We start from the raw sequence: 24,576 nt of genomic DNA on the forward strand, positions 1-24,576 counted from the left end.
GTTCCGGGCATGTCCCACTGGGAGGAGGCCCCAGGGAAGACCCAGGACACGCTGGAGGGACTATGTCTCTCGACTGGCCTGGGAACGCCTTGGGATTCCCCCAGAGGAGCTGGAAGAAGTGGCTGGGGAGAGGGAAGTCTGGGGTTCCCTGCTGAGACTGCTGCCCCGCGACCCGACCTCGGATAAGCGATAATGATAAGGAGATAATGGATGAATGGATGGATGGAATTTGAAATCTCCATGCAATCTAGAAGCTCAGGTTGAACTGTTGGTATGACACTCTGACTTTTTTTGAGTCAGATGCTGTAAATAAACCAATTTAGTCAAATCAAGGAAGAGTGACATTTATTATTTATTGACTAGCGACATAGACATATTAATCAATATACAATAAGCTCTGAAACATACAAAGATAAAACAAAATCAAACAAGTGCTAAGTACTTGCAAAGGACAGGTTGCAATCTATTCTTCTCATTGGAACCTTCCACTGGTGTTTGCTGCCCCCACATGGCCAAACATTTTCCCCCATACTAATGTCTGCTCTTAGACAACATTTTCCAATTACATGGCACATAGCCAACAACAGTTTAACATTTTAAATTAATAGGACACTCCCGCACAGGATTATATACATAAGCTAATAATAAACCCAAAGTAAGCACTGAACACTGTGGCCTAGATTTTGACCCAAATACTTCTAAGATTACTACAGATATTAGAGGGGAATGTTTTTTGGGAAACTCAAAATAATCAACAGCAATTTTCCATGTGCCATTTGGTTTTCTAGTTGTTCCATTCACTTTATGGAAGAGGCTGTACTGAACCTAACAGCCCTATAAGAGAGGAGCTGGTCATCCCTGTATCTAAGCCATCTCAGGTGGAAGACATGGCCAGATTTGCAAGTCACTCCCTATTTGTGCTGATTTATGACGTGGCACAGTCACCTCAGTGTCCATTGGACTCTGCTGCAGGGACAAAGGTTGGTGTGGAGGTCCGGGAGCCTCCATTCTCTGTGTCAGGGCTGGAAACGGCATCAGGAACCACACTAACAGTATCAGTTGAGAGGGCCTTTGGCTGAGCCTGGAGGCCAGGGCTGCAGATGAGGTGGTGTCTTTCCCAGTCTTTGTGCTGGCAGAAGGAACCACAGTAGCGGGCAGCACTGCAGCCACTGCATGTCTCACTGGCTTTGCGGCCACAATTCCAGCAATTCTGAGGGAGGGAAAATGGATTGGTTGTGAACACAATTCCTTTCCCAGTAAGCTGTATGGACAAATAACCAAACAACTTTACTGTCAACAGGATTTGGGCAAACAACTTAACCACAATACCGTTATACTAAAATGGATGGGTTGCTAAAATATGGTATGAACCCAATGCTTGTATATCTTGGTTCTTCACCATAGCCTATTAAAGGGACTACTTAAGTTTATTAGCACTTGGAACCTGCATCTCATAGTGGAATACAGTATCTCATTTTGTCCACTAGAAGAGCACCCATTAGAGTTACTTTCTCCCCATTACAAGTGCACTTCATCATGTTTGCTCACTTGGAAGTGTACCCCAGAGGGCACTAAATCATGCTTGCTCACTTGAAAGGGTACCACAGAGGGCACTGGAAAGGACACCCTTTGAACCACTTAATCTCGCAGAGATGGCTTAGAGAGCACTTCATAACTACATCCTTTTCAACTGGATGGGTTTCCATAGCGACCATTTAGACCACTGTAAGGGTACCTTATAAGGCACTTTATCACATTTTCTTGCTCTGCAAGGTACATCATCATACCAATCTCACATGAAGGGGGCGCCCAAGATGACATGCAATCTTTTTTTTTTTTCCATGTGAAGGGCAGCCAATAGCAGCGTTTTCACCAGTTCTCGCAACATTTTCTCAACTACTAGGGGGCAGTCCCCCCCCAAGTTCACCAGTGCTTGCTTCACGCCCATAAGGTCTGCACTAGAACTGAACCAAATGAAGAACGTCTTGGCAAAGCAGACAGATACCATGGGTACTCTTCAGCAAAGGCCCCCACCTCACTGGAGTCCTCCTGCTCATTGATGACCTGGATGGCATCTTTGGTGGCCTGTTGCTTGGCTTCAGCCAGAGTCTTCTCCATCTTGGCCCTCTCTACAGCAATCATCTCAAAGGCTCTCTGTTCAGCCACTGCCACAGCCTTCTGAACTTCATCCAAAGCATGCCGCTTCACCCCATTCACAGCTTCTTCTGTTGACAGGTGTCAAAGTAGTGTTCATGTGTAGAGCTCGGCACACTCGTTAAAGCACTAGGTTTCCATTATAATGCTTATCATGTGTTTACGCTACACTAATTCTGTGATACATGTGACATATGGTGGCCTAGGTGGACAAGGGGTGGAATGTGACAGAGAAACGATATTCAGCTGCCCAGTGGCAGCCAAGGGAATTAAGGCCTTTGCCCAGGAATTGCAGAGCTTTTAGTTCTTACCAGTTTTCCTCCAGACCTCATCAGGCACACAACCAGAACTTGGCTGGGATGAAAAGTCTCTCTGGGCCACTGCAAAGGGTGGAAAAGACAGGAAGGCTTGAGTTTTCAGCTCTGCGACATAGAGAGTGCAGCACAGTGGGCCAGTTCACAGAGACCCCTGTTACTGAGCCAGATATGGCAGGAGGACATAACGGCCGGGTGCAGCTCACAGATGGCCACAGGCCGGGGAGCCAAAACCAACTCCCAGTACAACAGCGAAGCCATCTGTCTCCATCCAGACAAGTCGGAGCGACACCTGTTGTGGGCCACATAGTGGCAGGCGTGCTACTGCAATCCTTCCGCTTTGTGCCCATGAACATCGAAACCCAGAGGGGCCACTAGATGGCACTGTGTGAGGCAAAATTCTGACTCACTGACAGTGATGCCTTCCCCACCATGGGAGCTGTGGGACTTGCCAAGGGCCGGTCCACTCTTCCTTGCCTCTTCTTGCTCACTGGAGTGCCTCCTCCAGTAATGGAGCTCATCGCAGTCAGATTTCTGACAGCGCTGCAGCACGTTTATGGAGCGCCGGGTCTTCTCCACCATGTCCACAATGCCGTTCAGCCCCTATAGGAAGAGGGGGTATTAGTTATTAAGGCAGGCTAGCAGCACCCGGCAAGGTGTTCTCCAGTGCATTCACCATCACTGAATTCCAGTGTCAGGCAAAAAGACAACCAGTGAGTATTTTGCAATGTTTATTTCAGTTATTTTAGTATTGTTTGGGACTCTTCATTTTTATTCTAGCAAATATTATTTACATCCAATGTTCGGAGACCATTTAAGATGTATTTGGTCTTTTTCCATTATAATATATATTTGTTATAATCCGTTGTTTCCACAATCCATCTAACTTTTGCATCACAAATTTCCTGCAACTGAAGTGAATAACCCTTTAAATTGGCTCCTCTATCAGGGTTCTATGCTAGTCATTTGTACAATTAGCACATATGCTATTAATAAGTTTAAAAATGTTGAACTCACTCAACAAACTTCACTAAAACACTATTCCATGAAACCCAAGGAAGGCGCTGACACATGCTCCATTAATAAAGTTTTATTGAATTCATAAGGCAGTTAATAATTCGGTTTTATAAATTTATTCAAAATAAAATATTAAAATATTTTTCCATATCACCCAGTCCTATGTCCAAACATTTAGACTAGCAGTCGATAACCTACTGAGTTCCTGGAATGTAGAGAACAGTTCAACAAGGTTCAAACTAACTATGCAACACTGGAACGCGTGATAAGAAACACAATTCTGTGTTCGCTGACAACAATCAATTTTCATTTAAAACATTAAACTGTTCACTGATGACTGTGTAAAGATTCTATTTATATAGGTTTCTATTTGTGGGACTAAGGGAGTCTCATTATCTTGTTTAAGGTTTATTTTATAAAGTAGTTTTGTAGAAAATGTGTTTTTTCACACTTCTGAAATATTGGATTCTTTGAAATATGTTTTTCATTGTCCAGTGATGATAATCAATGCCTCCTTCTGAAACGATGTTATCTCCCAGTTTCTCCATAATAACATCAACATCCCTCTTGAAGGAAGTAATTGATTTAATTTTTCATTGTTAACTAACATTAGGTCATTACTGATAGACTTCAACCTTTTAAGTGTTCAGGGAAAAGTGGAGTGTCTATCACTGCGGTAGTTATTTGTTGAGCATAAGTGCCAGTTACTTTGTTTCGAATCCATAGTACTGGGTCATTTAGCGTTGTGACATATGCTGGGAATATTATTTTTAGCCTACGCAACAATTACTATTGAATTCAATGTAGCTTGAACTACAGGTAGTGGTGTAATGTGAATCTCAGTCCAATTCGCACATGTGCTAGGCAGTATTGTTTGTAATTTGCACACAATGATTTTTAGTTGCATATGCGTCAGAAATGTTGCACTGTATAAGCGTGTCCCCTAGTATAATAATAAAAACTGTAATATTAGCCTTATTTGTTTTTTTAGCCATCTTTATTTAAACTGTGCTGCATTTCACCAACTAAAATGACCCATAAATGACTGACTTATGTAAAAATGCTTAGTTTCGTGTACCACCCATCCCCAGTGCACACAAAGTTCATCGCAAATGCATTTATTTGAGACCCAAGTAGCCTACACATTTAGAGGGAACATAGTGGGGGATGTTTGTTATCAAGGAGGCACAAATCCCCCCTGTCCCCCCCAGAACCACGGAACTTGAAAATGTACCCCTTTTAAATAGTTTGTAACAGTAATACAATAAGTTTCATTACATTATAAAAACGTTTATTGAATAAAATTCAAAAGCCTTAACTGAACAAGAGAATGTTATTCAAAAAACACACAAGACGGAACATGCTGGTAAAACAGATAAATGCTGGACAGTAGGGAGAAGGTTCTTAGCCCCAACACCAACAGAAAGGCTCTTACATGATCGAGATGCCTCCATTCATCAGCCCATTCTGTGTCTGTCAATCTGTGGTCAACTGGTTCTTCACAATAGCCCCCATCAATGCCTGGTTAAATTCAAAGTAATAAAATGATGAAACTTCTCGTAGAAGATTTAGACCAGATCAACCAACAACTAATTACTCACCTTACTTAGATGCATTTCCTCCCTTTTAAACACCTACTACAATATCAATACGCTTGTTATATATCAATAATATCAATATGCTTATGGTTAACAGATGGGGCAAGACTTACTGATCTCCCAATATAACAAAGGACAATATATATATACAAATTAATACATACATACATATACACACACACACACGCACAGATTAGGTATCTATTTCTTTGTGGGGACCATCCACTCATTTCTATGGGCATAACCCTAATCCTAAATATGACACCCTTAAGCTCAACCCAGCCCTAACCTTAACTATAAGCAACCAAACAAAATATAATGCTTTTGGCTATTTTAGTTTTTTTGATTGTATTCACAGTGTTTTATTTTAAATAAAAACGAGTTTCCCCTTGTGGGGACCAAAAGAATGTTCCCACAAGGTCTAAATAAAAGGTGTTTACCACATTGTGGGGACGTTTGGTACCCACAATGTAATATATACATGCCCCTCCCCCCCAACACACACACACCTACTTACTAGGAAAAAACAACCAACACCACCCACATGCACAAAATATAGATGTCCCACCTCCACCAACAACCAATACACCCCCAGCTGCACCACCACTCTCAGAAGATGGCCTGCTTCTTGAGCAGTCATCAGCATCAGTCCTGCTCCTCATCCCAGTGCAATAATCACATGCCTGGCCACTAAGCAGCATTTAAAGATATTAATAGTCTTAACTGAAACTTTAACAACAAAATGGAATACTATGGCTTTTTAATACCCACACACAGCTTTTAGTCTTGTACAGCTGCAATGAATTATGAATACTGAAAAAACTGAGCAATTACCTTGATGACGTGGCCTGTCTTTCAACTCACTGAGCCCCAGGGGGCGCTGTGGTTCCTGGCATAGGCGAGGGGCAGAAATGTCCTCCAGAGCATGGTGCTGTAAGGGTGGTGGGATGGGGTGCAGCTGCCCACCAAGGGGCAGGATGGGGCTGTGTCTGGGGGCAGGGCTGATGGTGCACACACGCTTGGCTGGGGGCTCCAAAAGCCCTGAGGGACACTCATGAAAGCCATTCTCCTTGGTCCTGGTCACAAAGACAAGCAGACAAGGTCAGCACTATTAAACCATAATGAACTAATGAGTCACAGTCAGCATGAGCTCTTGGCTTCTCCCAAATCAATGCTGACTATCACTGTGACCAAAAATAAAGTGTGTATTGAAAATGCAATTTAGAAAGCAATATAAAATAAGTGTTATATGGGCTACTGATGCTCAACCATCGTCAGACCCACCTTATGCAGATTGATTTCAACAAGACGGACAGGGACAACTGCGAAGGGGGGGGAGGGGCAGCTGGCTAGCCTTAGGTAGCATTCTCGCTGTATTTCCGTTCACGCCAAATTTTACTGGAATACTGTAACAGTGTTGCTTTCTAAAATCCTGACGTGCAGGTGGCAAGATTTGTTGACTGGCAGGCGCTGAAACATTGCCGACCAGGGATAGAGGGTGCCGGAATAATGTGCCAGCCGGGTGCAGCAGTTAAAGTTCTTGCCGACTTCTCCGCCACCACTAAATGCCAGGATGACAGATTTCTGGAACACTGTGGCTCGTTCGCGGGTGTCAGGGGATATCTGCATTGTTTTTCAGTGTCCAATGCAGAAAAAAAACCTAATGCGATCTCTGTGTGCTAATATAGTTCGTGATGTTGATTGATGCAGCAGTGTGAAGGTGATGCACTTATTGTTACAATAATAGAGGGTCTATTTTCATTGAGGTCAGTGGTATGAGGAAGGTTGAACCCTCCTGATGCAGGGAACCATCATGCCACTGTCCCACAGATGCCCCCCCCCCCCCCCCCTAAGGGCTGATGTCAGAGCCTCACCTGTCAGGACTGTGCCGCTTAAGAGCTTCATTGGGATCCTTCAGCAGCTCGGAGGAATCTGGAGAGGCTGTCAGACCAGTGTTGCGGTGCAGGTGCTCAGGCTGGGACAGATGCTGGGCAGGAGTCTGCTTGGTGGCATGGGAACAGCGCAATAGCTCCCTCTGGAGAAGGGGCAAGTTGGCCTACGAGGCCAAAGGAAGGCACAAGGACATCACTGTGAGAGCGGTGATGAAATATCAGTAGATGAAGTCAGAAGTCAGACTTGCTTTGTGTACCTGGTGTGGTGTTAAATCTTCATAACCAGGACAGACAGACACAATTTACAAACGAATGATATTTTCATTTCAAATCTACTTTATGGATCCAGTAACTCATTCGACACACAATTTATCTCCCCAGCTGCTAGTCAGTCCAAACCTCAGTAGGCCTCTTGCTATTGTCACCTCAACTGATGTGCTCATAAAATATCCAGCTGTGTGAATAGGTACATTATGGACAAAAGGATTAACATGAGAGATTTCTTTGTTTATTAGCAGGGCAGCATGGTGGTGCAGTGGTTAGCACTGTCGCCTCACACTGCCGGGACCTGAGTTTGAGTTTATGCAGTGTGTGGATGTTATATGTTCCTCCACCCCCTTCCTCGGTCATACAAGGCAATGCACTCTGCCTTTTTGCCAGCATTCAGCCTGCTGAGTGGATCCAGACAGTATTCTGTGTAATGGGAACCAGCATGTGATGTGAATGCCTATACGCATATGTGGTGTGTTGGCTGACTATCCTCTGTGGCACAGGGGGTCAGCTAAGGTGCTCCAAGAGAGTGAAAAAACTGTGCGATCAACTCCAGATGTAAGGAAGTAGCCCATGAACAGACAGCCAGTGACACAGATGTTGACAACGTAAGGGATCAAGTGGGGGACAAGTTAGCCAACAAACTGCCTGAAGACAATGTATTAGTGTCAAATGTAATTTTCACCAGGGTTCCATGCATCAAAGACAAAGAGAAAAACAAACAACAATGTGTAGACTTAGTGTATACCTAACCTATGAAAGTTGATTTTGGGTAGTTTTTAATAGGGGTCCATAGTTCTATTTCGCTGGCTCCAGATAATGTATTTAAATTTTTTTTTTCCCAAGTTGACAGTTGATTGTAATACTGTACCCATTTTAATATCTGGTATATTATTTCTTGGATGTTTAAATGTCCTAGACATTAATTTAGCCTGTCAAATATATCAAATGATACAATAAACCTGGATTCTATAATTTGCTGCTCAGTTCTAGATATGACCAGGCCTCAGAGCCTCTCCAGCTTCCTAGAATGAAAGGAGGACGTACCTTCAGGAATGGGATGACGAAGGGTCGCAGGGGGAAGTTGGTGGCCTCCTGAAGCCTGGAGTGAAATTCCTCAATGGTGACTGTAGAATTCTATGGGGACATTGGTTGAGGTTTAATTGAAAGAGATTGAAAATTTAGAAAAATCTTGAACATTTTGCAGATCCAGGTTTGTTTCCAAGTGCAGCTATTTTTTTACATAGCATTGGGTCTCATTCCCCAATATCATCCAATATCAATATCAATATTTTTTCTTAAATATCTTCTTGAGAAAGGTCCTAAGAAGGTTCTAAAAATGTCTGCACCACATACCTGATGTGTCCTTAAACCACAGAATTGTTCAGCAATGTGTTCCTATAATCATGAATCCCATTGTTCTCGCAAATTGAAAATGCATGTCAGAAGTTCCTAATTAGCTTAGGTAAAAAACCCATAACTCCCCATAAAAGGGCATGAGACCACAGGGACATGTGCACACACAGAAACCACACACAGAAATTAAGAAGAAAAGTTGAGAGAGAAGAATGAAAATCTCAGAGGAGCTGCAGACTGCAAAACAAAAACTTCACTAGTTTGGTAGAAAGTGAAGCAAACAAACTGTCATATTTAGTAGTGACAGTAGTGGACATAAAATAACACAAAAAGGTGCCTGGGATGCTATTACTCCTTTTAATAAAAATAATTAAGACACTCTGACTATTTCCATCCACCCATTTTCTGAAACCGCTGATTCCCAACTGGGATCATGGGGGGACCAGAGTCTATCTTGGGAACAAGGGGCACAGGCAGTAACCGACCCGGGGCAGTTGCCAACACACCACAGGGTGCACACACAGGGCCAATTTAGGCTCACCAATCAGAGAAGGTTGATTGGAGGTGGGAGGAAACTGGAGCCCCAAGCAAAAACAGGGGGAAGCGTGCAAACTTCACACAGAAAGGACCCGGGACCAAACCCAGGACCTCCTTGCTGAGAGACAGCAACACTGACCACGGCACCACCCTCATTGACTAGCTAAATTCTTAAAAAATAATACATTTATTATTATAAATTATACAAATATTATTGTAATTTAACTTCATTAGTATTATACAACTACAGAATTGAAAAAAACACAATAAGCAGTAATTTTGCAGACTTGTCAGCACTCAAATGTGCCTATATTCGGTTCTTACCTAAGAACAAACCCCAAATAAGACGACACTGATGAATGCCAGAATCCTCGTGAAAACTGCGTAAGTTGTTTTTAAGAAGAAATTTCTTCTTAAGAACGGTTGGTAAATGAGTTCATACTTCACTATTCTCCATGCCTTTATGATCCATGCATGACAGTGCACATACTACATTTGTCTATGGACACACGCGGCCAGCAATGATATTCCAACAAACCAGGAGAGGGCAGATGTATTGCAACAAACAAATACAAGCAGTATAGTGAAATGGGTAAACATCTGAACTGTTTTAAAATTGTTATGGATTTGGACAGAATTACGGTAATACGGCATAGCATAGTATTTTGAAATATTTGAAACAAAATTAGCTTGACGAATTTAATCGCCAAGATTTCAAAATGCCAGAAAAGAGTTTTGTCTGGACGGCATGAAGAATTCGATAAGCAGGTGCAACCTCACGTCCTAATATAGCTGCTCACCATAACCACTTCTTTAAAAAAATTACTAAAAGTAAACTGGTGCACTGGTAGGCAGACATTTCACAATGAGATGCCATTGAGCCACTGAGCCATTGGCTACTTGAAACTCACCACCAGTGCCAGGACCAGATTGTGCACGTTCTCCCCGATCTCAGGCGACATGTCATTGGCAAACTGCTGCAGTGTGGTGAGGAAGCGCTTCAGCTTGCTGAGCTGCCGGGCCCCACAGGTCGGCGGGAGCTGCTGGTTAGCCAGTGCGGAGGATAAGGAAGGCGGACCACTGCTGTAACGCTGGGGCCAGGAGGGTGCACTGGTCAAGATGGGTGGGGAGTGGTTCATCCCATTGGTCACTAAACAACAAAACAGAGTGAGGGGAAAGTGAGTTACAGTTAATGTATTCAGAAGTTAGGAACACCATGAAGCCATTTGTAAGAACAATAAACTTCATTAATATAATATCTGAATATGAGAACTCACACTGGTGAAAGCCTATTACCAAAACATTAGTACTGAACCCATGGTCGAAGTTGAAGAAAAATGCAGCAATTAGAGTTCTGATCATCATTAATCACTTTTTGATTTAAGAATGAAGGGACAGGCAACTGTTGTAAGTGGAGTTAGTTACAGTCCTTCTCAACATGTTAATAAGGGTCACCTGTGACGAGGGCGGAGCGTAGAATTCAGATGGACACCAAAACAGAAGAATGGGGGCGCTGGCAGAATGGACTGGAGACTAACTTTAAATCTCTGGCCTCTGCCAGTGTTGGAGGAACATGTTTTGTGTCCATTGCCAGTGCTAGACTGGCCACAGACAAAGATTGTTAGGTAAGATGTGAGGGTAAATGTGTCAGGAATAATAGGGTATTTATCTGTTGGTCATGGCTGGCAGCGGACGGCCAGAGGCCCACTGAGCTGCACCAGACCTGCTGAATATTAGCCGGGTTTGAGTGGTGTTGTCTGAGGAATTCTTCTCCTTTCTCTGTTGGCCGTGGGGGGGCAGGGAGGGCCTCTCTTCAGGGAAGTAACCGTTCTTAATTTAATCTGGACTTTTGAATGAGCCGGTTTGAGTTTAAGAATTTTATCTGTGAGTTACCATATTGAGTGCAGAGGACAGGGTTACATTGACATAAAAAAATGCACCAATTTGTACCTTTGAGGGCACAATTACTTCAAGGTGTCTGCAGAAATTCTGATGTGAAATTTAAGAGGATGGAACTTACATGGGGTGGAGGAGAAGGAGGCTGACCGAGGCCCTGAAAGTTTGACCGACAGCAAAGATGGCATAGCAGAAGGGCCCGATAGGGTAAGGACCTTAACCTCCACTGGAGAACCGGGCATGGCTGGGGTCTTCTCTCCGCTGTCTGACGGGAACAAGAGGAGGATATCATGGATTGGAGCCAGCTACAGGTAAACAGACCCAATGGTACAACAGCAGGTTTGTCTTCTCCTGAAACATTGGCACAGACCTGTGTTGAAAATCAGTCAGTTAACCTAACTTAAGAATGGAAGGAGGGTAGAGAGTGTCACAGGGCATGTGGGGCTCCAGTGAGGCATTGCCTTCAGCTCCGACCACAGACCTTCATCATAGCTCAGTCATCTTTCCTTGAAACACAGATTATGTCACAGAGGATGCTGGAAACCCTCCTCTCCAACACATACCATTCACTATTCAGGTTTCAGGATCAGCTACGAAAACCAAACATACTGTATAATGATGAGATTATATTACAGAGAAATCAAACATTACTGAGAACGACACAAGCAGTGACCACAAAAACTAAAAAAGTAACACTCTGTGAATCAAAGAGAACCAACTAGGACATGCAAGAAAAGTATATGTTTGCATTATGGGGAAAATATAGGAAAGAAAAGATTTTTTTTACACTTTAAGTATGTGCATATATCTGTCAAACCAGGTGATCCCAGCTCTTAGGGGTAGAAGTTCCTTATGCTAAATAGGGCAAATAGCTGGAGGCTGCTCAATGTAAGTCTGACAGCCCCGACCTTGGTGGTCTTCCTGTTCAATCAAACAGTGCCCAGAGATCTTGGTGTCCTTGATGACTCAGATCTATGCTTTGATGCTTACATTAGAACTATCACTGGAACTGCATTCTTCCGTCTACGGAAAAGCTTTGGAAGATGCTCTCCTTCCACGGCGCAAAAAAACTAATCCGTGCCTTTATAACTTCTAGGCTGGACTATTATACCGCCCTTCCTTATGGTTGTCTCTATGGATCCTTATATGAACTTCAGCTCCTACAAAACGCAGCAGTCAGAGTTTTTTTTACACAGTTTTTCTTCACAGGCTTTTTGTCTTTTTGGTGATACCTGTCATCTTTAATAAACTGCCACTGGTATAAAGGAAATGTTTGGTTATGCATGGAGATACACATTTGTATACATATTGTCTTCGACTGAACTCCACACAACAAGTGTATCACTGCTTGGGACACCCTGAGTCAGGTGTAGCAGCAAAGTTTGAAACACTTCAGTTCATTTCAGCTTATGTAGGTTTTACTACTAGATTTCTACACCACAGTAATTATCTTCCTCCCTCCAGACATACCAGGGAAAAAAATAACTGTCATGCGCATGTACTTAGTGGAAAAATTCATTTGGGGAAAAGCTACCAGGTACGGCTAACCAGAGACAACCTACCATCCATCTTCTAACAGCTTATCCCGGGCAGCATTATGGGATAGACAGATGAAAGAAGTTAGTGCAAACCAACTGACTGATTCAGCCGAAGAAGGTAACTGCATTTCATGTTGTTCATGGTTGACAGCTCTGAGTACAGTGTTAATCCCTGACCAGCAAGGCACCATTGAGGTACCCTGAGCAAGGTACCGCCCCCAAGCGCTGCTCCCCGGGTGCTGAATTAGCTGCCCCCTGCTATGTCACAAAAGTCACATATGGGTTAAATGCAGAGAACACATTTTGTTGTGGTGTGTCAGCAATGACAATTTATCTTCAAATTCAATTAATTCACTTTAAACCAAAATAATGCCACATCTCACTTCTGGTGCTCAAAGTTTGAAAATGATTTGTCAAGAAACGTTTGTGTCAAAACTACTCATTTCAATTTGGGGGCCATCTGTCCCCGAATTTAATAATATCCAGTGTGGCACCCATACAATGTCTCCGTGAAGTTTGCAAAAGACCCATCAAATGATTTCTGCGCCGTAGTCTTAACAGTATCAAGTGTCAAAACTGCCATTTTTTTTGCTATCACTATGCAGTGGCACTTCAATTTTTCATCAATCTGTCTAAAAATGTAATCACTTTTAGGTCCTCCCCAGTATAATGCTGGTGCAAAATTTGAAAAAGTTCTGTCATACAGTTTTTGAGTTATCACTTTACATAACAAATCATCTTTGGTGGCAGTGGTGCCGGTGGACTGTTGCTAAGACAAATGTATCCCCCGAAGTCTGGGGAATACAATGAGCTACCTGTCAACACCCCCCTACACAGGCTCTATGGTACAGCCCAGATTGTACAATGAGCTACCTGTCAACACCCCCTTAGACAGGCTCTATGGTACAGCCCAGATTGTACAATGAGCTACCTGTCAACACCCCCTTACACAGGCTCTATGGTACAGCCCAGATTGTACAATGAGCTACCTGTCAACACCCCCTTACACAGGCTCTATGGTACAGCCCAGATTGCTGCCGGAAGCAAACCTTCTGCACCCCAGTCCATGCCTCCATGGTGTGACACCTACAAAATCCAACCAGTAAAAGACATGCTTGCTCCCATTTAGATGGAAAATAAACTTGCACTATCTGTCACATTTTATTGTACAAAATAAGAGAAGTTCTTCCACTGGAAGAGAAAGACAACAAGCTCATTTTTTTATCCATAAATACCAGGATCTCTTGAAATACCAGTAATCTTTAGACAGATGTAATAAACAACCATATCTGAAATGTAGGAAACAAACAGAAAAGTGCCCTAAAGCCACATATTCTGAGTTACTGCCCTATCAAGCACCTCTCCTTACCTTCAGCATTTAAGCGTGAGAATAAGATGAGAACATGGAGAATGGAGATAATCCACATGAAAAGTCACACGGTATAGAAACAGGCTCCAGCAGAAAGAGGTGGAGAGAAAGCTGTTGCTCTCCGGCCATTCCTGCCCTCCTCTTCCACTCTTCCTCCGTTTTTCTGCCTCTTCCCTCTCCACCCCTTGGTCTGTCAGGCGCATGCTCACCAAGCCCCCCCATCCCCCCACCCCTTGACAGCTCCACCGTGGCCCAGGAGGCTCATCATGTGCCAAAGAGACACAGATGGGCTACAGATGGATCAGGAGACTGAAACAGGCTGACATCTATCCATTTCCCTGTCTCTCATTTTCTCTCCCCTGCTGTGTGCTGATGTCATCATACAGAACACACCACCCTCACAAAGCTCATCTAACATTTATCTATTGAACTTATTTATACTGACACGTCTCCTGATGTAAATAACTGCACTCTAGGAAATAAAAAAACACCAAAGCTGGTGCCAAACTGGCTTTTACAATTTCCATGACACCCTGAATCAGGTGTAGCAGCACCTGATTCAGTTTGAAACACTTACTTCAGTTCATTTCAGTTTATGTAGGTTTTACTAAGTAGATTTCTACAGCAGTGTTTCCCAACCCAGTCCTCGGGGAACCCCAGACAGTCCACGTTTTTGCTTCTTCTCAGCTCCCAGCACACCTGTACCATTCAGTGTTCCTGATTGGCTGGGAGCTGGGAGGGAGCAAAAACATGGACTGTCTGGGGTTCCGAGGACTGGGTTGGGAAACACCGTTCTACACCACAGTCATTATCTTCCTCTCTCCAGACATACCTGAGAAAAAAATAACTGCCATGCACGTGTATTTGTTGTATTGTTCATTTGGGGAAAACCGACCAGGTACAGCTAACCAAAAACAACTTACATCCATCTATCATCTAACAGCTTATCTGGGGCAGTATTGTGGGGTAAACAGATAAAAGAAAAACATCTGGAGAAATTCAGGAAATTAGTGCAAACCAACTGACTGATTCCCCCAAAGTCGGTAACTGTATTTCATGTCTTTCATGGTTCTTTGTCCTGATCACTGTCATGGTCAGCGCCCGTCTGACCCTGTCCTTGTGTCTCTTCCCCATGTGGCCGGCAGCCATTGCTCGCCATCCTGTTCCCTCCTGTCCTTGTACTAGACCCCTGCGTGTTTCCCCTGCTCCCTGGACCGCCACAGTCCTTTAATAGTCCTTTGCTTCCCTGTTCTAGTTTATCCTTAGTTTGATATTGTTTATCCCTGTGTTTAATTTGTCTTGTTTATGGTTCACTGCCCCTGCCTTGCTTATGTTCTGTTTTACTTGTTTCTTGATTTGTCTCCTAGTCTAGTATTTATAGTCTAAACATTATAGTCTGATGCTGCTATGTTTGCTATGATGTTATACCTTTGTGCAGGGGAGTGTCTTGTTTTGGCTGGAAGGTAGGGACTAATGTTTTGGGTGAGAGGAGTGGTGAATAGGTTTGGGGGGAGTGTATGAGTGAGTGAGTGTGGGCTGCCTTGGGGCTGAAGAGAGGGTGGGTGTGTGAGAGAGTGAAATGGAAGGGTTTTTACCTGTGTGTTACTTATTTATTATTTTTTTTATACATATTTGTTATTTTTCAACTATATTAGTTTTGAAGCACTGACCAAGAGTGGCAACTCTAAATTTCGTGTTTGATACCATGTATTTTATGCAATGACAAATAAAGCTTCTTCTTCTTCTTCAATTTCCCTGTGTTTCCTTAGTTTCAGGTTCCTTAGTTCTGTGTTCTTTAGTGTTATTTTCTTCATCTGTATCTTGTTGCTCTGTGCCTTCGTTGATTGGTTGTTTCTGATGATGTACACCTGCCTTTTGTTAGTCCTTGTTATCATTGTATTTAAGCGCCTGCCTTTGTTAATTTCCCTAGTTGGTAATCGTGATTTGTTGTGTCTGATGGTATACTGTGCTGTATTATGAGTTTGTGCTCTGTTCCCTTGCCTGTTCCTGCTCTCTGTTGCCTTGTTTCCAGACCTTGTTTCCTTGTTATTTCTTGTACTTTGTTGTTTTCCCCATTTTGCTTTTTTGACTCCTCATGGTCCTTTTGTTTGTAGTTTTACCCAGTGTATTTAGTTTCTTAATAACCCCCCTTGTGTCTCAGAGCTGCTAGTGGATCGTCTCCCCCTTTTCCTGCCTTCACCAGGCCCTGCTGCCCTGACACATCACAATCCCTGTGGGGCTGAAACCAGGCTCCCAGTGCTCACGTATTCTCCTCTCGGAGCAAGAAAGAGGTTCATTTCAAGAACTCCACCTGCTCAACCATCGTCATTCACAATAGTCAATGTGCGTGTGTGAATGTGTGTGTGCCCATCTGCCAGAAGAACCTCCTCACAGATGCTGTTCCCACCCTTGTAGAGCGGAAACAATGGAGTCTGGCGCTGTATTTAATGAGAAGAGGAGAGCAGAGAAAACCACCAGGAGACTTCTACATGCTACCTTTTGTAGATGCCTGGCCCAGTTTTTCCATTTCCTCCAGTGCTGCGAGGCATTTGTGAGAAGTCACCTTTTAAAACCCACACGCATATTAAATAGATTTCTCTCTTTCCATATAAGAAAATCAATTCAAGACACTCTTGGCCACGATTCTGCAGCTGAAATGCAGGGAAAAAAAGGACACAGAGAGGGAGACGATCCAGCAAAACACTGAGCATCTGGTTCTATTCACGCACATGCTTTCAGAATATGAACCTCGGGGAAGACAACAGAGCAGTCAGCATCCACTCAACCTGACTATTGCAACCAGGGCCTGGACTCTCTTAAGTGCCTCAAAAGCACAAGAACCTACCAATACCTCCTTCCTGCCTGAAGTGGTGTGATGCTACAGCACCTCAGCACCTCAGCATTGTCAGTCATCACAATCAGCATCACTAATTATCCAGGGTGTCAGACCCACTTTAGTTTTCAGTAACAATCTGAACACTATACTTAACATGAACTCACTGGCCTGCACAGAGCCCTGACCTCAACCCGATAGGACACCTTTGGGATGAATTAGAGTGGAGACTGCGAGCCAGGCCTTCTCGTCCAACATCAGTGCCTGACCTCACAAATGCTCTCCTGGGAGAATGGTCAAAAATTCCCATAAATACACTCCTAAACCTTGTGGACAGGCTTCCCAGAAGAGCTGAAGCTGTTATAGCTACAAAGGGTGGGCCAACTCCATATTAAAGCCTATATATTAAGAATGTGATGTCATTAAAGTTCATGTGTGTGTAAAGGCAGGGGTCCCAATAATTTTTGGAAATATAGTGTACATCATCAAGTGAGAACACAAGGGAGGTATATCCGAAAGTGGGTTCAGGTTTAACCCTTAACTATGACACCGCAGTAAAGTTAGCTTTATATTCAACAAAAAGTAAGCAACACCCTTTGGCTGTCCAGATTTCTTTATGAGCGAATTTTAATTAACATTAAAATTCGAAAAATATTAAAACGTTTGTGTGTGCACTTCACATTCAATAGCCCAGCTGTCTTTTTTACAGTCACCGGTGGTGAATTATTAATAAATATGCATGAAAACACAATTGGTGTGCATTGTCCCCCATAGTTTAATGCTTAGAGCACAATTAACTGGACATGGCTGAATCGTTTAGATTTATACTTATTAGTCTATTAATTCCTTGCTTTGTACATTTGGACACAGTACAGTAATTATTAGTAATGCAAAACTATTTAAAGAAATATTTTCCCACCCTGACCTCTTAGGGGCTCCATACAAATGTGTTGTTGCACGGGCTGTTAATATGATTCTACGCTGTGTATTTATTTATTTATTTGTTTGGGGGGGGGGAGGTGACAGGTATTCGAAGGAATTGCATGACTTGTGAAATTTGTACCAACTTGATTTTGAAAAAAGTGGTAGCCGTCGTATGAAATGTCTGGATTTTATGTTGAGGGGCCATGCAGTTGAGGTCCATCGTGTTCTGTTTCCCTGGGAGAGATTAGGGTTAGGGTTAGGGTTAGGGAATGGAGGCTCAGGGTGCGAATTAACCCTTTCCCACATACCTGTACTGGGATATAGCGGTAAGGCTACGGATACATACTGTAAATCCAAGTTAAGCAAATGATAAAAAATATGGTACACTACCTACAAATATTTTAATGAGTCCACTCCTCTGTCTCGGTTTAGCCCCATATGGGGCAAACAACAGTTTATACTTGTCATGATCTGTCCCATCTACTCCCAGTAAGGCCAGCAGAGGTCGCTGCTGGTCCTCCTTAACCCTCCTAAGTCTCTCCAGCTGTATCCAATTGTTGATGTTCTTCTGGTTGTTCTCTGCCCTGATGTGCTAACCCTGTACACCTGTCTCTCACCGGTGATTAGAGTTTACCGGATATATGTGCTCCTCCAGTAAATTGTAGCCAGTCCTCTCATTGTTCCCTGTACTGTCTGAGCTCCCCTTTGGTTCCAGTTAGGACCAAAGCGAGGTCTATAAAGACATGGTTGGGTGAGTTAGGTGTGGAAGAACTTGCCTGGCCTGCACAAAGCCATGACCTCAACCTGAGCAAAAATTTCCACAGACACACTCCAAAATCTTGGGGAAAGCCTTTCTAGAAGAGTGCCAGCTGTAACAGCAGCAAAAGGGGCACCAAGTCCACATTGATGCCTATGGATTTAGAATGGGATGTCAGAAAAGTTCCTGTAGGTGTAATGGTCAGATGTCCCAATACTTTTGTCCATATAGTATATTGTAAAAAATAATATGTCTAATCATACTGGCATGGCGTTCAGTGTAGTGGCCTGCCTTGTGACCTGCGCTTCTTGGAGTAGGGTCCCGACTCACACCCTACGTCGAATAAGATGTAGCTAGGTATCTGAACAAGTAATGTGACAACCCTGTTTTGTCAAAATTACAAGATAGATCACACGTCGTATTTCACTTGCTTCATAAAAATTATTGTGTAATTAGTATCAAAATACTTTTATGTTCAGTATTTTTGTATTTTGAAAATACAAGAAATACTTTCCCCATAATGTATGCGTAATGACGTCATGTGCATAGACGAGGAGGAAGTTTAATTTTTTCAGACATTTTAATGAATGGTCAGTAGAGCCAATACTTGATCACTTGTGCAGATCCAAAAGACAAGCTCCATTCAGTCCTATTAGTGTTTAAGATGTTGCTGAGTGAAGTGCTTAAATTTTCTTTGTTATTTTTCATTTATAGGGGTCCAAGCAGCATTAACTGCTGGATCCGTATTGTTTTAAATTTTGCTGTTTTGAGTTATTTGTATCTGTGGTGCAAAAAAGGGAAACAGTATTGGCAATTAAATTAGCTATTATTAATAATAAAATTAGTATTGTGAAATACAAACTCAGTTAACTTTGCAACTATGTTAAAGCATCTTTCTGCACATGCTTCCAGTAATAAAAATATCCTACATAACCATAATACCACAACCTAAGAAAAGACTTCAAATATCAGTGCAAACCAGTAGGGGCATATTAATATGGCTAGTGTGCACATGCAATGCATGATGCATAACCTGCAAAGATTTTCCAAGCTTGTTAGTGGTACCACACTACAGTGAGCAACGCTGAAAGCACTGCTGTGCTGATAACTGCCCAAACATTAACAATGATGTGCACAGATGACATTGCTTGTTTTGTGGATGGAAGTGTGGAGTTACAGGGGCAAATGAGAAATGCTGTTAAACAATGCCCTGAATGTGCCTCACACCCAGCCTGCATAGCGCGAATAAATCCCTGCCTTTGGGGCAACTAGAAAAGTGGGACTTACCATCAGCCAGTTCCAGGGTGCCTGGTGTTATTGTACTGGTAAGCTGTGGAAGTCCAGATGGTGCAAAACTTTGCCTGATGATTTAATCCCCAGTTGAGTGGTGAGTGGGACAGATCCGTCTTTCAAAAAAGAACCAAGAGAGCACTTATTTACATGACAATGGTATTTAGCTGGTTACTTAAAATACAGAAATAGATGTCCCTAGCTATCACATGCAGGGTTTCTAAGCTCTATGTGCATCCATGAAAGTGTAGATGAAAAAAGCCAAAAATCATATGGGTCATTTACTTAAATTATGCATTCAGCCAACCCCTAGAATTTGACTTACACAACATAAACTATTTCAAAACATACAGTATGTCATCTGCATATTTAATTTGGTTGCGATTCTTTTTTGTTAAGCAGAATAATCTAAGAATATATTTGGGGAAAAGAAAACAGAGGATGAAACGAGGCTGAAGCTGGTTTCTTATTTTGCACCTTTCCACCTTATAGGCATGATGCATGTTCAGCCATATTCACAGCAATTTATCTTGTCAATGTCAAAACGTCTGTTCGAAAGCTTAATACCATGTGACACATCAACTATTACACTTGCAATATCCAGAGACTTTAGTTTACTGTGGAATTTCAAAAATAATGCCGTGTGATATTTACATTTTTCCCATGAAGACTCGGTGAAAATCACTGTGTGACGTACCATATTCACAGCAATTTATCTGGTCAAAATCAAAACGTCTGTTAGAAAGCTAAATATCACCTGATACATGAATTATTACACTTATTTTCTCCAGAGTTTGAAGGTATTTTACTGTAGAATTTTTTCAAAAATGCCCTCGGAATTTGGCATTTTCCCCAATGAGATCCATTGAAATGAAAAACATTGTGATCGGCATATTCATAAGAAGTTCTCTGCCACACTTACTATATCCAGAGATTGAAGATATTTTACTGTAGAATATGTAAAATTATTAGACCCATTGTGAAGTAGTGTATGCTTCCAGCACATGTGTGAGATTCAGCCTCACTCTCAACATTGAAATCTAGACTAAAAACTCACTTGTTTAGTCTTGCAGGTTACAGTTACCTCACCTAACTGTTTACACTGCCTGTGGTCTCCTCTACCTTTGCTTAATGCACATTTTTAAAAAAATCAATATATCCTGCCTAACCTGTTGCCTGCGATGGTCCAGCTACGTGTGACATTCTTCCTGTCTGCCCTCCCTCCTGCCTGTGCCATCCCTCCTGCATGCACTGCTGCCCCACTACCGTCCATCGTGCCATTGGAAGCAGCATCATCACCTGCTTGCCCTCCACAATTATTCCCAAACCTTAAAATTAAACTGTATAAATTTTCTGCTAATTTGACTTCCTCTGCCAGCCCCAGGAGGATGGGCTCTCCCTCTGAGTCTGGTTGCTCCCAAGATTTCTCCTTACTTGGGAGTTTTTCCTTGCCTCTGGTTTGTTCACTAGGGGATCTGGGTAGGGATAATGTGTAGTGATTTAAGACAATGCAATCTTGTGAAAATGCACTATACAAATAAAAAAAATCAATTAGAAATTGGATGTTCTCTCATATTGAGAGCAATTTATCTGATCAACATCAAAACGTCTGCTTGAAAACTCAATACCATCTGATAGAACAGCTATTACATTTACTATATAGTGAGTTTGAAGATATTTCACATTATTACTATTATTTTTAAAATTCTACAGTAAAATATCTTCCAACTCTGGATATAGTAAGGGTAATAGTTGCTCTATCATATTGTATTAAGGTTTTGATTTGATGTTTTAATGTTGACCAGATAACTATAGGGTTGACGTAGTCGATGACGTCGCCGACATAAATATTTTAAATCGAAGCATCATTTTTTTTTTTATTACTTTAACAAAATTACCTTTATGATATCTAAAATGCTTCAATTCCTTATAACAAATGTTTTCCTTTAACATCACTACGTAATTATGGGAGTAGTTCAAATTATCAAGAAAGGAAAAAGGTGGTTTTGCACTGTGCGAAGTGCGACATACGTCATACCACTGCGGTACTACAGCGCTACGCATGAGCACCGGACGAGAAAACATACATGTATGCGATATTCTAGACCGCCAGAAAGGGCAAAACCACCGTTTTTTCTATTCATGTTTATTAAATTACCATTAGTACGGAGAGCTTTGTAAAATCTTTTCTCCTTGTAACTGCTAAATACAATAATTGTTAAAGCCATAATGTTGTATGCCTGCTACATTAGAATACGTGTTTGTGAAAATGTTTAGGCTAAAATCTGGTCTTATTCTACGTACGTTTGTGCGTTCGTGCGCAGTGGACTTGTTGGGACTAAAACTGAAACGAAAACGACACCAAATAAAAGGAAATAATTAGTGAACTGAAATAAAAATTAAAACTTTAATCTGCAAAAAGTACCACCACATCACCAATATCTTTTGACCTTGTTTAACCACAGTATCTCCTCTTTTAAAATATGTTGTGGCTGCTAATCTCTCCCTTCCTTCGTCGCGACTTCAGGGTATCGCAAGCAGCGTGCTCCACTATCTTAATTTATTAAGCATGAGGATACGCCAATTTTGGTCTATTAACTTCTGGGCATCGCAATACTCATGTCATTAATATTTTTAGGCATACTACTAGTCTGCTTATCGAATTGCGGGTGAAAATAATGCTCATACAGTGCCGAATAGAGAGGACATTATCTAAAATCCAGCAATAGCATAGAGGTTTATTGTCGTCAAAATAAAATCAACCTAAATTAAACAGTGAAGCTGATTTTCTGAAGGAAAATTAATTGTTTAGATTAATCGACCAATCCATGAATTAGTCGATAGATTAATCTATAGAAAAACTGTCGTTTGTGGCAGCCCTAGATAACTTGCTTCAATCTTCAGTTGGTCTTAATGGAAAAAATGCCAAATTCAAAGGGCATTATTTTTTAAATTCTACAGTAAAATAATTTCCGTCACCGGATATCGCAGTTGCAATATAGTTGATGTATCCGATGGTATTAAGCTTTCGAACAGACGTTTTGACATTGGCAAGATAAATTGCTGTGAATATGGCAGACCATGCATTATGCCTATTTAAGGTGGAACGGATTTTTACGAATAAGAAACCAATTTCAGACAGGTGGAAAATGAACAATCCTAAACACCAGCAATCCCAATTCATCACCAAATCTGAAAATAAGACTAAAAGCCAATGCATAATACTTGATCCTTCCAGTACTATGTGTGACCTGAACCATTATGTAAAGGAGACGGATTGTTAGTTTGCCTAGCAGAAGTCGTCGAAATATAGTATCAGAAGATCGCGCTCCTGATATTGAAACAGACGTTGTCTGTGTATAGCAGTTATTTTATAAGAACCAAAACGCCCGCTCCATATATCATAAAGAAAACAAGCTATCTGGAAGTGAATGCAAACGTCTACGTCGGCCATGCAATCGATGAAGCTGCCACCAGTGCAATGGAGTAAATAATGAAATAAAAGCATAACCTACATTGAATAGCGGCAGGGATCCCAACCATGTTACTAGTGTGTGGCTGGCAGATGGGTCTGTAATATTCGCAGAGGATGATGAAGAAACACGCTACACCTTACGTTTCCGATGCCGACTGTCGAATATCTTAGGAATGGAACGTAGCACGTACCGATTCAGGGGGGTAAACCCAGCCCCCATCGAAATATTCTGGGGGCGGGAAACTTAATGTGACATGGAAGGTAATGGTTGGGGACAGATAAGTGTATTTTATTATAATTTAGCTAATTTTGTCTTAAATATATTCCATAAATAAATTAACGTGCTACTTCGACTGAAGTCGAAACTGTGCTCTATAATACATAGCCGGCAGGTGACCAGCCTACAACGTTTAATGCTAATGGTTGTAGGAAGACTAACAAAATTCTTATAAATCAATCTAGAAAGCTCAACAAGATCTCTACGTTGACATAATATCTACAACAACTTACAAAAGAAATTCCTGCTTTTTAAATTATGATTATGATCATCATAATTATTTAATTGCCATTTTATTTTGCATTGATAATAAGGCCACTTCAGAAATTGAAATGTATATGTTAAAAATACAGGTATCTGTTACTTACGTCGTATCGAGTAACGTTTGCATTGCATTTACTTCACAGGTCCACAGTAAATATATACACTGATCGAGGACGTTAGTGGTTGTGTCGCTTTGTATTATAAAGTGTGATTTAATATTTACATCAAGGCCGTAAATATATTATATATTGGGGCGGACACCTCCAGCCAAAATTCAGACGTGCTCACAAAGTGCCCCCCCCCCCCCCCCCAATATATATTATAATTTCGGTCTTATAGTACTACTTCAATATTTTTTAAAATTCCACAGCCTACCTGAGTATTGTTGCTGATCATATCCATCCCTTTTTCACCACAGCTAGTATACTCAGCTTCTAATGGCTACTTCCAGCAGAATAATGTACCATGCCAGAAAGATCATATTATCTCAGACTGGTTTCTGGAACACGACAATGAGTTCACTGTACTCAAATGGCCTCCACAGTTGCCAGATCTCAATCCAGTAGCTCCTATGGGATGTGATGGAATGGGAGATTTGCATCATGAAGATGCAGCCGACAAGTCTGCATCAACTGTGTACTCCGATCATGTCAAGTTGTCAATAAAGTCTCTGAGGAATGTTTCAACACCTTGATGAATCTATGCTATGAAGAATTAATGCAGTTCTCAAGGAAAAGGGGGTCCAACCCAGAACTAGCAAGGTGTACCAAAGAAAGTGGCCAGTGAGTGCATTTCAACTCATCCTGTGTCTGCTT

The 24,576-nt window shown here is 41.9% G+C and overlaps 1 protein-coding gene across 8 annotated transcripts; it reads right to left on the bottom strand.

The window, feature by feature from the left end:
• Positions 1-328: 328 nt before the first annotated feature.
• On the bottom strand, positions 329-23,419 carry LOC111842315 (CBFA2/RUNX1 partner transcriptional co-repressor 2). 8 transcript variants are annotated; one of them, XM_072712869.1, is made up of 12 exons: positions 23,261-23,419; positions 19,743-19,861; positions 11,159-11,295; positions 10,050-10,288; positions 8,293-8,382; positions 6,958-7,139; positions 5,918-6,159; positions 4,921-5,006; positions 2,879-3,071; positions 2,466-2,534; positions 2,035-2,225; positions 329-1,210 (listed from the first exon to the last, which is right to left on the bottom strand). In XM_072712869.1, the coding sequence occupies exons 3-12, from the start codon at positions 11,274-11,276 to the stop codon at positions 947-949; spliced, it is 1,674 nt and encodes a 557-aa protein (XP_072568970.1). In that variant the 5' UTR covers positions 11,277-11,295; positions 19,743-19,861; positions 23,261-23,419; the 3' UTR covers positions 329-946. The 8 variants fall into 8 exon arrangements, with proteins under 8 accessions (XP_072568970.1, XP_023664571.2, XP_072568969.1 ...); XM_023808803.2 differs by having other exon boundaries at positions 11,159-11,299; XM_072712868.1 differs by lacking the exon at positions 23,261-23,419 and adding an exon at positions 20,915-21,473 and having other exon boundaries at positions 11,159-11,299.
• Positions 23,420-24,576: the final 1,157 nt, after the last annotated feature.

Source organism: Paramormyrops kingsleyae, chromosome 6 (assembly GCF_048594095.1).
Source record: "Paramormyrops kingsleyae isolate MSU_618 chromosome 6, PKINGS_0.4, whole genome shotgun sequence".
Taxonomy (NCBI): domain Eukaryota; kingdom Metazoa; phylum Chordata; class Actinopteri; order Osteoglossiformes; family Mormyridae; genus Paramormyrops; species Paramormyrops kingsleyae.

Excerpts from the sequence above, each read along its gene's own strand:
- LOC111842315 (XM_023808796.2), bottom strand. The coding sequence starts at position 13,999 with ATGTGGATTATCTCCATTCTCCATGTTCTCATCTTATTCTCACGCTTA. Across the intron at positions 11,300-13,941 it reads CTCACGCTTAAATGCTGAAG|ACAGCGGAGAGAAGACCCCA; the intron begins GTAAGGAGAGGT and ends TGTTCCCGTCAG. Across the intron at positions 1,211-2,034 it reads AGCAGGAGGACTCCAGTGAG|AATTGCTGGAATTGTGGCCG; the intron begins GTGGGGGCCTTT and ends TCCCTCCCTCAG.